This window comes from Anolis sagrei, chromosome X (assembly GCF_037176765.1).
Source record: "Anolis sagrei isolate rAnoSag1 chromosome X, rAnoSag1.mat, whole genome shotgun sequence".
Lineage (NCBI taxonomy): Eukaryota > Metazoa > Chordata > Lepidosauria > Squamata > Dactyloidae > Anolis > Anolis sagrei.
In genome coordinates, this window is record NC_090034.1 from 75,572,437 (window position 1) to 75,586,169 (window position 13,733).

General features: G+C 43.8%; 1 protein-coding gene across 2 annotated transcripts in view; it reads right to left on the reverse strand.

Annotated features, from left to right (window-relative positions):
* Positions 1-13,733, reverse strand: part of LDLRAP1 (low density lipoprotein receptor adaptor protein 1) — a 156,687-nt gene that overhangs the window by 105,535 nt on the left and 37,419 nt on the right. For both annotated transcript variants that reach the window (XM_060784440.2, XM_060784439.2), the window contains exon 2: positions 1,896-2,038. In XM_060784440.2, the coding sequence (XP_060640423.2) occupies positions 1,896-2,038 (143 nt within the window). The remainder of the gene's footprint in view (positions 1-1,895; positions 2,039-13,733) is intronic.

A 13,733-nucleotide genomic window follows, 5' to 3' on the forward strand; every position in this document is an offset into this window, starting at 1 on the left:
TTATTTGTTCAGTCGCTTCCGACTCTTTGTGACCTCATGGACCAGCCCACGCCAGAGCTCCCTGTCAGCCGTCACCACCCCCAGTTCCTTCAGAGACAAGCCAGTCACTTCAAGGATACTATCCATCCATCTTGCCCTTGGTTGGCCCCTCTTCCTTTTTCCTTCCATTTTCCCAAGCATCATTGTCTTCTCTAAGCTTTCCTGTCGTCTCATGATGTGGCCAAAGTACTTCATCTTGGCCTCTAATATCCTTCCCTCCAGTGAGCAGTCGGGCTTTATTTCCTGAAGTATGGACTGGTTGCGGGCCAAGGCACTCTCAGAATTTTCCTCCTGCACCACAGTTCAAAAGCATCTATCTTCCTTCACTCAGTCTTCCTTATGGTCCAGCTCCAGAGAGAGGGCCTTTTCGGTGGTGGCCCCTCGACTCTGGAACTCACTCCCTGAGGACATCAGGCAGGCCCCTACCCTGGCAGTTTTCAGGAGGAGCTTGAAAACATGGTTGTTCCAGTGTGCCTCTAAGCACTTTATATTTTTTAGGTCTGCTCGTATGTCTTTCCACAAACGCTACTATCATCTTTTCGTCCATGTTCAGCACTATTTCCAATTTTAATTTTACATTTGGCCTTCCCACAGTTTTTTATTGTATGTTGTCTTATTGATAATGTTATATGTTTACTGTTTATGTTTTTATTTTAATTACTTGTATTGTTGTGATTATTGCTTGTATTGTTGTGTTCGAGCTCGGCCTCATGTAAGCCGCACCGCGTCCCTTGGGGAGATGGTAGCAGGGTACAAATAAAGTGTTGTTGTTGTTGTTGTTGTTGTTGTTAGCTCTCACATCCATAGGTTACTACGGGGAATACCTTGTGATTACCAGCATCTTAAACTGATTTTGGAAAAGAAAATATCTCAAGTATAAAGTGATCAGCTTTCAATAATATCAGATCCATTTTCAATATATTGACATGTAAGACTATTGTTCAAGATCTTTCTTAATGACTTAGATGACGGGTTAGAAGGCATGTCCATCAAGTTTGCAGATAGACCAAATGGGGAGGGAGAGCCAATACCCCAGAAGACAGGAGCAGAGTTCCAAACGATCTTCACAGATTAGAGAGATGATGGGCCAAAGCGAACACAATGAAGTTCAACAGAGACTCCACTTAGGCAGAAAAAAGGAAATGCAAATAGACAGAATGGGGGACAATGCCTGGCTTGACATCAGTACGTGTGAAAAAGACCTTGGAGTCCTTGTGGGGAACAAGTTAAACATGAGCCAACAATGTCATGTGATGGGGGAAAAGGGCCAATAGGATTTTGGCCTGCATCAATAGGAGTCTTGTGCTTAGACCCAGGAAAAACATGCTATCCCTCTATCCCTTGGCCAGACCACATCTGGAATCACACTGTGTCCAATTCTGGGCACCACAATTGAAGAGAGAGGTTGACAAGCTAGAATGTGTCCAGAGGAGGGTGACTCAAATGATGAGAACAAGCCCTATGAGGAGAGGCTTAAAGAGCTGGTCACGTTTAGCATAGAGAGAAGGCTGAAGGGAGACATGATGAGGGCCATGTATCAAGATGTGAGGGGAAGTCATAGGGAGGAGGGAGGAGGCTTGTTTTCTGCTGCCTTGGAGCAATGGCTTCAAACAACAGGAAAGGAGATTCCACCTGAACATGAGGAAGAAATTCATAACAGTGAGAGCTGTTCAGCAGTGGAACTCTCTGCCCCAGAGTGTGGTGGAGGCTCCTTCTTGGAGGCTTTTAAAAAGAGGCTGGATGGCCATCTGTTAGGGGTGCTTTGAATGTGATTTTCCTGCTTCTTGGCAGAATGGAGTTGGACTGGATGGCCCACAAGGTCACTTCCAACTCTATGGTTCTAGGATTCTACTCACAGTTGCGACAATTCTTTTGACGGCTGCAGCAGACAACTCTTCTCCTTTGGGCTGTTCAACCAGCGTCATGCCCAGGTACTTTAGATTGAAGAGCATCCCCTCCAGCAAGGTTTCTCTGGTGTCAGTCCAGTTTTCTGGGAGCTCTACAGAATGAAACAGAAAGCTGTATTACTTACAAAGGTTTGAATAATACCGTGAAAAAACAAAGAGTGTGGTTGATTTGTGTTCCAACGGTATATTGTTTATCAGAAACCCATAATCACGATAAAGACAAACTCTGGGAGTTGTAGTCTAAGGCCCATTCTACACAGTTGTTCCAACAATAATTGTACATATTCCGTTGCTGGTATACATTAAGTTGATTTAAAATGATGTTTTAAAGGAAATTTGTGCATAAAACAAAGTTTGTGTATACTAATCAATCAGGAAACAAAGTGTCATTAATATTATACCAGTCACTAAAGGAGAAAATTCTATATTTTGAAATATTTCGGATTCCAGAATTCCAGACAAGGGATGCTCAACCTGTTCTGACTCCCCTTCTCTAACTAATGGGGAAATGCTACCTCAATTCTTCTTAATGAAAATCACTCCAAGCATTTTGGCAATCTCTTACCAAAGCACAGCAGTGTTACGTTTTTTGGCCAGGCTGACTGGAGACTTCTGGAAATCATAGTAGAAAAACAGTAATCCTGCCAAGCTCGGGAAATCCCATTGCTCTGATGAAGAATAAGGCTTCCCCGATATACCAACAGTATAATTCTCTATCCTCCTTCATCTCCGGCATATTTTCACACTCCTGTCTTTTCTCCTTGAAACCCCCTTATCATTATGAAATAGGAAGCGGGGATAATTTAATAACAACCTGGGTGTCGGGACCCATGGGGGGGGGGGGTCGCAAGGAGGGTGTCAGAGGGGTTGCCAAAGACCATCAGAAAACACAGTATTTTCTGTTGGTCATGGAGGTTCTGTGTGGGAAGTTTATTTATTTATTTACTGTATACCGCCCCTCTCAGCCTTCTGGCGACTCGAGGCGGTTTACAAGGCAAAATTCAATGCCATAGAAACACAAATACAATATAAAAACATTAACATCAATAAAATCATAACAGTAACAATAAAACACAATTCTATAAATTCTCATTAAAAACACTGTCCAGTCTCATTGTGTCGTTGTTCCGATTCCTATGTCCGTTACTCAATATTTGCAAATGCTTGCTCGAATAGCCATGTCTTGAGTTTTTTCTGAAATGTTATGAGCGAAGAAGCCGATCTGATCTCCCTTGAGAGGGTGTTCCATAGCCGAGGGGCCACCACTGAGAAGGCCCCGTTCCTCGTCCCCGCTAGACGTACTTGTGACAAAAGCGGAACCGAGAGCAGGGCCTCCCCAGACGATATTAAAGTACTCGATGATATATAAGGGGAGATGCGTTCGGACAGGTAAGTTGAGCCAGAACCGTTTAGGGCAGCATTTCTCAACCGGGAGGTCGGGACCCCTGGGGGGGGGGGGGTCGCAAGGTGGTGTCAGAGGGGTTGCCAAAGACCATCAGAAAATACAGTATTTACTGTTGGTCATGGGGGTTTCTGTGTGGGAAGTTTGGACCAATTCTATCATTGGTGGGGTTCAGAATGCTCTTTGATTTTAGGTGAACTGTAAATCCCAGCAACTACAACTCCCAAACTTCAATGACTATTTTCTCCAAACTTCACCAGTATTCACATTTGGTTATATTTGAGTATTCGTGCCAAGTTTGGTCCAGATCCATCATTGTTTGGCTCCACAGTGCTCTCTGGATGTAGGTAAACTACAACTCCAAAACTCAATGTCATAGCCCACCCAACCCTTTCAGTATTTTCTGTTAGTCATGGGAGTTCAGTGTGCCAAATTTGGTTCAATTTCCTCATTGGTGGAGTTCAGAATGCTCTTTGATTGTAGGTGAACTATAAATCCCGGCAACGACAACTCCCAAATGACAAAATCAATCCCCCCCCCCCAATCCCACCAATATTCAAATGTGGGTATATTGGGTATTTGTGCCAAATTTGGTCCAGTGAATGAAAATACATCCTGTAAATCAGATATTTACATGACAAAATCAATCCCTCCCTCCTAACCCCACCTGTATTCAAATTTGGGCGTATTGGGTATTTCTGCCCAATTTGTTCCAGTGAATGAAAATACATCCTGCATATCAGATATTTACATTACGAATCCTAACAGTAGCAAACCTACAGTTATGAAGTAGCAACGAAAATAATTTTATGGTTGGGGGTCTCCACAACATGATGAACTGTATTAAAGGGTTGTGGCATTAGGAAGGTTGAGAACTACTGGTTTAGGGCTTTATGGGCCAAAGCCAGCACTTTGAATTGTGCCCGATAGCAAACCAGCAGCCAGTGGAGCTGGCGCAACAGAGGGGTTGTATGCTCCCTGAGAGCTGCTCCTGTTAGTAAACTGGCTGCCAACCATTAGACCAGTTGAAGCTTCTGGACAGCCTTCAAAGGCAACCCCACATAGATCGCATTGCAGTGGTCTATATGGGATGTAATAAGAGCATGGACTACCATGGCCAATTCTATCCTTGGTGGGTTCTGAATGCTCTTTGATTGTAGGTAAACTATAAATCCCAGCAACTATAACTCCCAAAACTCAAGATCTATTTTCCCCAATCTCCACCAGTCTTCACCTTTGGGCTTATTGAGTATTCATGCCAAATTTGGATCAAATCCATCATTGTTTGAGTCCACAGTGCTCTATGGATGTAAGTGAACTACAACTCCAAAACTCAAGGTCAATGTCCACCAAACCCTTCCAGTATTTCCTGTTGGTCATGGGAGTTCTGCGTGCCAAGTTTAGTTCAATTCCATCATTGGTGGAGTTCAGAATGTTGTTTGATTGTAGGTGAACTATTATTATTATTATTATTATTATTATTATTATTAACTTTATTTGTACCCCGCTAGCATCTCCCGAAGGACTCGATGCGGCTTACACAGGCCAAGGCCTCAATAAAACATAGCATAACAAAATACACAACTTAAAGCAAATCAAAACAATTAAAGCAATATCAAACAACAAAACAATAAAAACAATACACCAAAACACAAGAAAACAGGGCCGGGCCAATGTAATGGGTACAGGTGAAAAGTGCTGATGTGACAGATGGTATATCGGATTTTAGGGTAAGTGCAGTGTGCGGGCAATCTTAAACTCTAATAAAGTGCTTCTGGGATATGTTACTGGAGTTTTCCTATTCTGGAAAGGCACATCAGAACAGCCAGGTCTTCAAGTTCTTCCTCTCTGATATCTTTGGGGAGGGAGTTCCAGAGTCGGGGGGGCTACCACAGAAAAGTCCCTGTCTTGTGTCCCCACCAGACGCGCCTGCGACGCAGGTGGAATCGTGAGCCGGGCCTCTCCGGATGAACGAAGAGAACGCGTGGGTTCATAAACGGAGATGCGGTCACGCAGTTAGAATGGTCCCAAATTCTAAACTACAAATTCTAAATGACAAAATCAATTCCCCCCAACCCCACCAGTATTCAAATTTGGACATATCGGTTACTTGTGCCAAAATTGGTCCAGTGAATGAAAATACATCCTGCATTTCAGATATTTACATGACGATTCATAACAGTAGCAAACTTAGAGATATGAAGTAGCAACGAAAATAATGTTATGGTTAGAGGTCAGCACAACAACTGTAATAAGGGGTTGTGGCATTAGGAAGATTGAAAACCACTGCGAGAGAGTGACGCAGGGAAACTTTTGAACAGATTGGGAGGAGCCAATGTGATGAGTCAAAGTGGAGCATTTTCTGAAGGTAAACATTGTAGTATTTGGGTGTGATGAGGTCAGTATGCATCCTGCCTGAATCCAGTATGCAATCAGTCAGGAAAAAAACCCAGCAGGTTGTGTATTGATATAAACCAGTGTTTCTCAACCTGGGGGTCGGGACCCCTGAGGGGGTCATGAGGGGGAGTCAAAACGGTCGCCAAAGACCATCAGAAAACACAGTATTTTCTGTTGGCCATTTGGATTCTGTGTGGAAAGTTTGACCCAATTCTATTGTTGGTCGAGTTCAGAATGCTCTTTGATTATAAGTGAACTATAAATCCCAGTAACTACAACTCCCAAATGTCAAGGTCTATTTTTCCCCAGACTCCACCAGTGTTCACATTTGGGCATATTGAGTATTTGTGCCAAGTTTGGTCCAGATCCATCATTGCGTGAATCCACAGTGCTCCTGCGGATAAAGGTGAACTACAACTCCCAATCTCAAGGTCAATGCCCACCAAACCCTTCCAGTGTTTTCTGTTGGTCGTGGGAGGTCTGTGTGCCAAGTTTGGTTCTAATTCATTGCTGGTGGAGTTCAGAATGCTCTTTGATTATAAGTGAACTATAAATCCCAGCTACTACAACTCCCAAATTACAAACTCAATCCTCCCCCGACCCCACTAGCATTCACATTTGGGCTTATTGGGTCAATTTGGTCCAGTGGATGAAAATACATACTGCATATCGAATATTTACAACTTATAACAGTAGTAAAAATGACAGATATCAAGTAGCAATGAAAACAATATTATGGTTGGGGGTCACCATAACGTGAGTAACTGTTTTAAGGGGTCACGGCATTAGGAAGGTTGAGAACCACTGATATAAACAGCTCAATGTGATAAGGTCGCCATAAAGCCAGTATCACCTGTGTGATTTCTTCTATGCTTCCACAATAATGAATCAAGTCCCTTCCCAAGCAGACACTGGAAAGAAGAACTGTCTGTGCATGGGCTTATTAGCTTTTCACAGCTTCAGGGCCCATGTGGTGTCTAGGGCTGTCACTCAGCCAGAATATCATTATCTTGTTGGTCACTCGCCAAAACTGGAGGATGCACAGGCAGCAGTTTTTGAGCCAGAGCTCTTCTTTTTGCTCCTGCGTACGTGCGCACTGTCACACTGCACAGACCTGCATTTAAGCAGCTCCCTCCAACCTTGCGCATAATCCAGACAGCTTGGTTCTTGGCTGGGGATGATGGGAATTGCAGTCCAGGACAAAAAGGGAGAGAGAGGTGCTGTACTGGGAAGGGTACAATTTAGCACCATAAAATAAGGTGTGGAGTCGGTGAGAGATTTGGCTTGAATGTGTCATTTAAGGCTTCACTCTAGTCAATGCCTACCATCCCAATGTAGGTCACACTTCTGTACCAGCAGACCATCTGTGATCAAAATCTGAACTCGCTCAGCGATGGAATTGAACCAAACTTGGTACACAGAACTCCAAACTTGGAACAAGTACTCAATATGCCCAAATATGAACGCTGGTGGAGTTTGGGGAAAATAATAGAATCACAGAGTTGGAAGAGACCTCGTGAGCCATCCAGTCCAACCCCCTGCCAAGAAGCAGGAAAATTGCATTCAAAGCACCCCTGACAGATGGCCATCCAGCCTCTGTTTAAAAGCTTCCAAAGAAGGAGCCTCCACCACACTCCGAGGCAGAGAGTTCCACTGCTGAACGGCTCTCACAGTCAGGAAGTTCTTCCTAATGTTCAGATGAAATCTCCTTTCTTGTAGTTTGAAGCCATTGTTCCGCGTCCTAGTCTCCAGGGCAGCAAAAAACAAGCTTGCTCCCTCCTCCCTATGACTTCCTCTCACATATTTATACATGGCTATCATGTGTCCTCTCAGCCTTCTCGTCTTCAGGCTAAACATGCCCAGCACTTTAAGCCACTCCTCATAGGGCTTGTTCTCCGGACCCTTGATCATTTTAGTCACCCTCCTCTGGACACATTCCAGCTTGTCAATATCTCTCTTCAACTGCGGTGTCCAGAATTGGACACAATATTCCAGGTGTGGTCTAACCAAGGCAGAATCGAGGGGTAGCATGACTTCCCTGGATCTAGACACTAGACTCCTATTGATGCAGGCCAAAATCCCATTGGCTTTTTTTGCCGCCGCATCATATTGTTGGCTCATGTTTAACTTGTTGTCCACGAAGACCCCAAGATCTTTTTCACACATACTGCTCTCGAGCCATGCATCCCCCATTCTATATCTTTGCATTTTGTTTTTTCTGCCTAAGTGGAGTATCTTGCATTTGTCACTGTTGAACTTCATTTTGTTAGTTTTGGCCCATCTCTCTAATCTCTTAAGATCATTTTGAATCCTGCTCCTGTCTTCTGGAGTATTGGCTATCCCTCCCAATTTGGTGTTGTCTGCAAACTTGATGATCATGCCTTCTAACCCTTCATCTAAGTCAGTGGTTGTCAACCTGTGGGTCCCCAGATGTTTTGGCCTTCAACTCCCAGAAATCCTAACAGGTGGTAAATTGGCTGGGATTTTTGGGAGTTGTAGGCCAAAATACCTGGGGACCCACAGGTTGAGAACCACTGATCTAAGTCATTTATCAAGATGTTGAACAGGATCGGACCCAGGATGGAACCCTGTGGCACTCCGCTCGTAATTTCTTTCCAGGATGAAGAGGAAGCATTGGTGAGCACCTTCTGAGTTCTTCCGCTTAACCAATTACAGATCTACCTAACCGTAGTTTTGCCTAGCCCACATTGGACTAGTTTGTTTGCCAAAAGGTCATGGGAGACCTTGTCGAAGGCCTTACTGAAATCTAGATACTGAAATCTAAACAGACTTGACATTTGGGAGTTGTAGTTGCTGGGATTTATAGTTCACCTACAATCATTGCAGGAGGAAGGATTTTGGTGGGAGGATTCTCTGTCTGTTTCCAAAAAGGAAGAGAAGGTCAGGCGGAGAGATCTTCAGCCTTCTCTGCCAAAGGGGTTCCTAAGACCATCAGAAATCTGTGTCTTCTGGTTGTCTTTGGCGACCCCTCTGAAACCCCCTCACGGCCCACATCAGGAATAATTATTTTGGCATCTCAGCCATGCTTTGTGCCCATGACCTTTGCCATTCCCTCGTTCTCTCCCTGTGTGTTTGACAACTGACAAACCACAAACAATGCGCCCGTTTGAATGAAAAGGGGTGGCTTCATCCAAACACTGGGGAAAGATGAGGATGGAACTTAAACCGCAATACTGTTGTCCAAACCTCACGTTGGAACCCAGAAAGCCAGATTCCAGACCAAGGTGTGGCTGGGCTTTGCTTTAGGAGGTTTTTCCTTTGGGTAGTGAGCGAGATAGGCAGTGCCTTTACATTCAACACACTCCAGCAGGTAATAACCCCGGGTGACTCATAATTAAGCCACAAGCATGGGAAGCAAAGAGCTCAATTAAGTCAGAGGAAATATATGCAAGATGACTCACGAAGAAAGCAAGACATTCAACACAGTAGCACACTACAATGGCAGGGAGAGTTATGCTGACACATATAATCAGAGATTGGAAAACTTACTTTCTGTACTACCATTCTCAATCATCCCCTCCTCAGATCTGGAATCCTTCCATTTTAAAAACCAATATTTAAAAGCTCTGCACAGGAAATGAAAGTTTATTTACCTTGCGCAATTTACTCAAATTGTTCCAAAGCAGTAGAAATCTATTGCTCCCCAGTGTGCCAACCCTCCAACCATGGGTTAAACAGCTAGCTATGGAAAAACTTGCTGACCGGAAGGTTAGCAGTCCAAAGCGGCGGGTCAGGGTGAGCTCCCACTGTTAGCCTTAGATCCTGACAACCTAGCAGTTTGAAAACATGTAATGTGAGTACATCAATAGGGGGGAAGGTAAAAGGTGCCCATGCAGCCATGCCGGCAAACATAACTAGAAAGGTCTACAGACAACAGGCTCCTAGCATGGAAAATTGGAACAAGTGTACCTCCCCATGGCCAGAGTTGAGCATCGCCTCCAGACGCCCGAGATGGAAAGGGAAACTTTTGCCTTTGTTTGTGTATTGTATGTCATTGTTCACTGCTGTCAAGAAACAAGAGATTCAACACTGAAGTACTGAAAGTTCAACAACAAGAAAAGCCAACTTTCAAGCTCTAACTAAACTTGAGTCATTTCTCAAATCTGTGCAGTTTCTTTAGGATAATATATTGCATGACTAATGGGCAATCATGGCCGAAAGCGAGGAGGAGCTGAGGAGCCTTCTAGCCAAGGTGAAAGAGGAAAGTGCAAAAGCTGGGTTGCAGTTAAACATCAAAAAAACCAAGATTATGGCAACAAGACTGATTGATAACTGGCAAATAGAGGGAGAAAATGTGGAAGCAGTGACAGATTTTGTATTTCTAGGTGAAAGATTACTGCAGATGCAGACTGCAGCCAGGAAATCAGAAGACGCTTACTTCTTGGGAGGAGAGCAATGACCACTCTCGATAAAATAGTGAAGAGTAGAGACATCACACTGGCAACGAAGATCTGCATAGTCAAAGCCATGGTATTCCCCGTAGTTATCTACGGATGTGAGAGCTGGACCATAGGGAAGGCTGAGTGAAGGAAGATAGATGCTTTTGAACTGTGGTGCTGGAGGAAAGTTCTGAGAGTGCCTTGGACCGCAAGAAGATCCAACCAGTCCATACTTCAGGAAATAAAGCCCGACTGCTCATTGGAGGGAAAGGATAATAGAGGCCAAGATGAAGTACTTTGGCCACATTATGAGAAGACAGGAAAGCTTAGAGAAGACAATGATGCTTGGGAAAATGGAAGGAAAAAGGAAGAGGGGCTGACCAAGGGCAAGATGGATGAATGGCATCCTTGAAGTGACTGGCTTGACCTTGAAGAAGCTGGGGGTGGTGACGGCCGACAGGGAGCTCTGGCATGGACTGGTCCATGAGGGCACCAAGAGTCGGAAGAAACTGAACGAATGAACAACAATGGGCAATGACAAGAACCTCTGCAGAACAACAAAGGAACTCTAGAATCAATACAGTTTGACATCACTTTGACTGCCATGGCTGGGATTTGTAGTTTAGAGAGCCATCAGCACTCTTTATCAGAAAAGGCTAAAGACCTTGTCAAACTACAACTTATGTGAGCTTTTTTCTTTACCATGGTTGTGAATTACATTGTTTCTGTTAAAATCAACAATATATACTACATGTATATAACACACACACACATATATATATATAATCACACATGTGGTATATATGGTTGATACACACACACAGAGTAGTCTCGCTTATTCAACATAAATGGGCCAGCAGAACATTAGATAAGCGAAAATGTTGGATAATAAGGAGGGATTAAGGAAAAGCCTATTAAACATCTAATTACGTTATGATTTTACAAATTAAGTATTAAAACATCATGTTTTACAACAAAAAAAGCAATTCAATACATGGTAACGTTATGTAGTAATTACTGTATTTACAAATTTAGCACCCAAACATCTCAATGTATTGAAACAGCTGTGGATCCAGGTGGGAGGCAGACTGAGTTGGATACTACAGAACGTTGGATGAGCGAAGGTTGTATAAGCAAGCCTCTACTGTATATATGTGTGTTTACAACACACTCACAAACACAGAAACATTTCACCAGCATTTGAGGCTGTGTGGGCTAGAAAAGAACAAGGACTTGAGCCAGGAGTCAGGCACCCTGCCTTTTGATCCCTGCTTTGGCAATTTCCGCAGGCTCTCTGAAAGCCACTTAACCTTTGTGCTCCGCTCCTCTTCTACTCAAGCCCCACCGTGAAAAAACATGAATGCTGAAGACTCGGGCCTCCAAGGCGTGCCGGATGATTGGTGTCTAGCATTTCCGAACTCCTCAACTGTGAACCCAGCAAGAACTGCAGAGCACAGAAACCACAAGCGAGTCATTGAGTAAGTAGCACTTTATCCACAGCAGATAGCAACCAATACCTTCACTGTGGATGGTTGACTGCCAGCCAAAGGGGGATAAGTTAAAATGCTGCCACTGTCACACACTTTGCATGAAGCTTTCAGAAAATCCTTTTCTCTGCTCTCCTCCATCACTATTATATAGTGGGAATGTACATTAACTACTTTGCAAGATTAGTGTGAAGTCAATCCATATCTTAAGTCGGTGGTTCTCAACCTTCCTAATGGCGTGACCCCTTAATTCAGTCCCCCATGTTGTGGTGACCCCCAACCATAATATTGTTTTCATTGCTACTTCATAACTGTCATTTTACTACTGTTATAAATCATAATGTAAATATCTGATATGCAGGATGCATTTTCATTCACTGGACCAAACTGGGCACAAATACCCAATACACCCAAATGTGAATGCTAGTGGGGTTGGGCGAGGATTGATTTTGTAATTTGGGAGTTGTAGTTGCTAGGATTTATAGTTCACTTATAATCAAAGAGCATTCCGAACTCCACCAGCAATGGATTTGAACCAAACTTGGCTCCCATGACCAATGGAAAACATTGGAAGGGTTTGATGGGCATTGACCTTGAGTTTGGGAGTTGTAGTTCACCTATATCCAGAGAGCACTGTGGACTCATGCAATGGTGGATCTGGACCAAACTTGGCATGAATACTCAATATGCCCAAATGTGAACACTGGTGGAGTCCGGGGAAAATAGATCTTGACATTTGGGAGTTGTAGTTGCTGGGATTTATAGTTCATTACAATCAAAGAACATTCTGAACTCCACCAACAATAGAATTGGCTCAAACTTCCCACATGGAATCCCCATGACCATCAGAAAATACTGTGTTTTCTTATGGTCTTTGGCGACCCCTCTGACACCCCCTCGCGACCCGCTCAGGGGTCCCGACCCCCAGGTTGAGAAACACTGTCTTAAGTTGACAACTTGGTTATGTGGAGCCCCCAGTGGCGCAGTGGTAAAACCTCTGTGCCGGCAGGAATGAAGACCGACAGGTCGCAGGTTCAAATCCGGGGAGAGGTAGAAGAGCTCCCTCTATCAGCTCCAGCTCCTCATGCGGGGACATGAAAGAAGCCTCCCACAAGGATGATAAAAACATCAAATCATCTGGGCGTCCCCTGGGCAACGTCCTTGCAGACGGCCAATTCTCTCACACCAGAAGCGACTTGCAGTTTCTCAAGTCACTCCTGACACGACAAAAAAAAAAACTTGGTTATGGAAACAGGCCTTTTAAAATGGTTAACGTTAGCCAATGGATAGATAATTCAATGGAATTTTTAACTGGACTGGAACAGTGACTGGGGTGCTCTTACATGTTTTATGATGTACGGTGTAAGTATTATCTTTTCTGTTTATTTATTGATTAATATCTTTTTATGTCATATATAATATGGGTGTTTTCAGTCATACTAGCCACATGACCTTGGAGGTATCTACGGACAACTCCGGCTCTTTGGCTTAGAAATGGAGATGAGCACCACACATCAGAGTCAGACACGACTGGACGTCATGTCAGAGGAAAATCTTTACCTTTACCTGCTTAATATTGGTTGTTCATTTAATTTATATTGTTTATGTTGAGAGACGCCTCCCACAAGACGGCCAATTCTCTCACTCCAGAAGCTCCTGGTTTTTACTGTCACATTGTTGTAAGCTGCTCCGAGTCCCTTTGGGGAGCGGGGTGGGATATAAATGAAGTTGTTGTTGTTATGTGATACACAACAAGATTAGTCCTGACCAAATAAGATCACTATGCTGGCTTTTGTATTTGATCACACGTTGGACAGTCCCAAGTTTCTAGGATTGTGTGATGTATCAACGAATAATGCACGCAGATCCGAGTAGGGTGGTCTTTTGCAGATGACAGGTGGTAATTTTGTCAGTGCTGATTGTGTTTAAGTGCAGGCCAAGGTTTTTAGGCACTGTACCCAGTGTGCCGATCACCACTGGGACCCCCTTGACTGGCTTGTGCCAAAGTCTTTGCAGTTCTATCTTTAAATCCTCATATTGTATAAGCTGATCCAGTTGCTTCTCGTCAATCCTGATGGGATTGCAACATTGACGATCCATA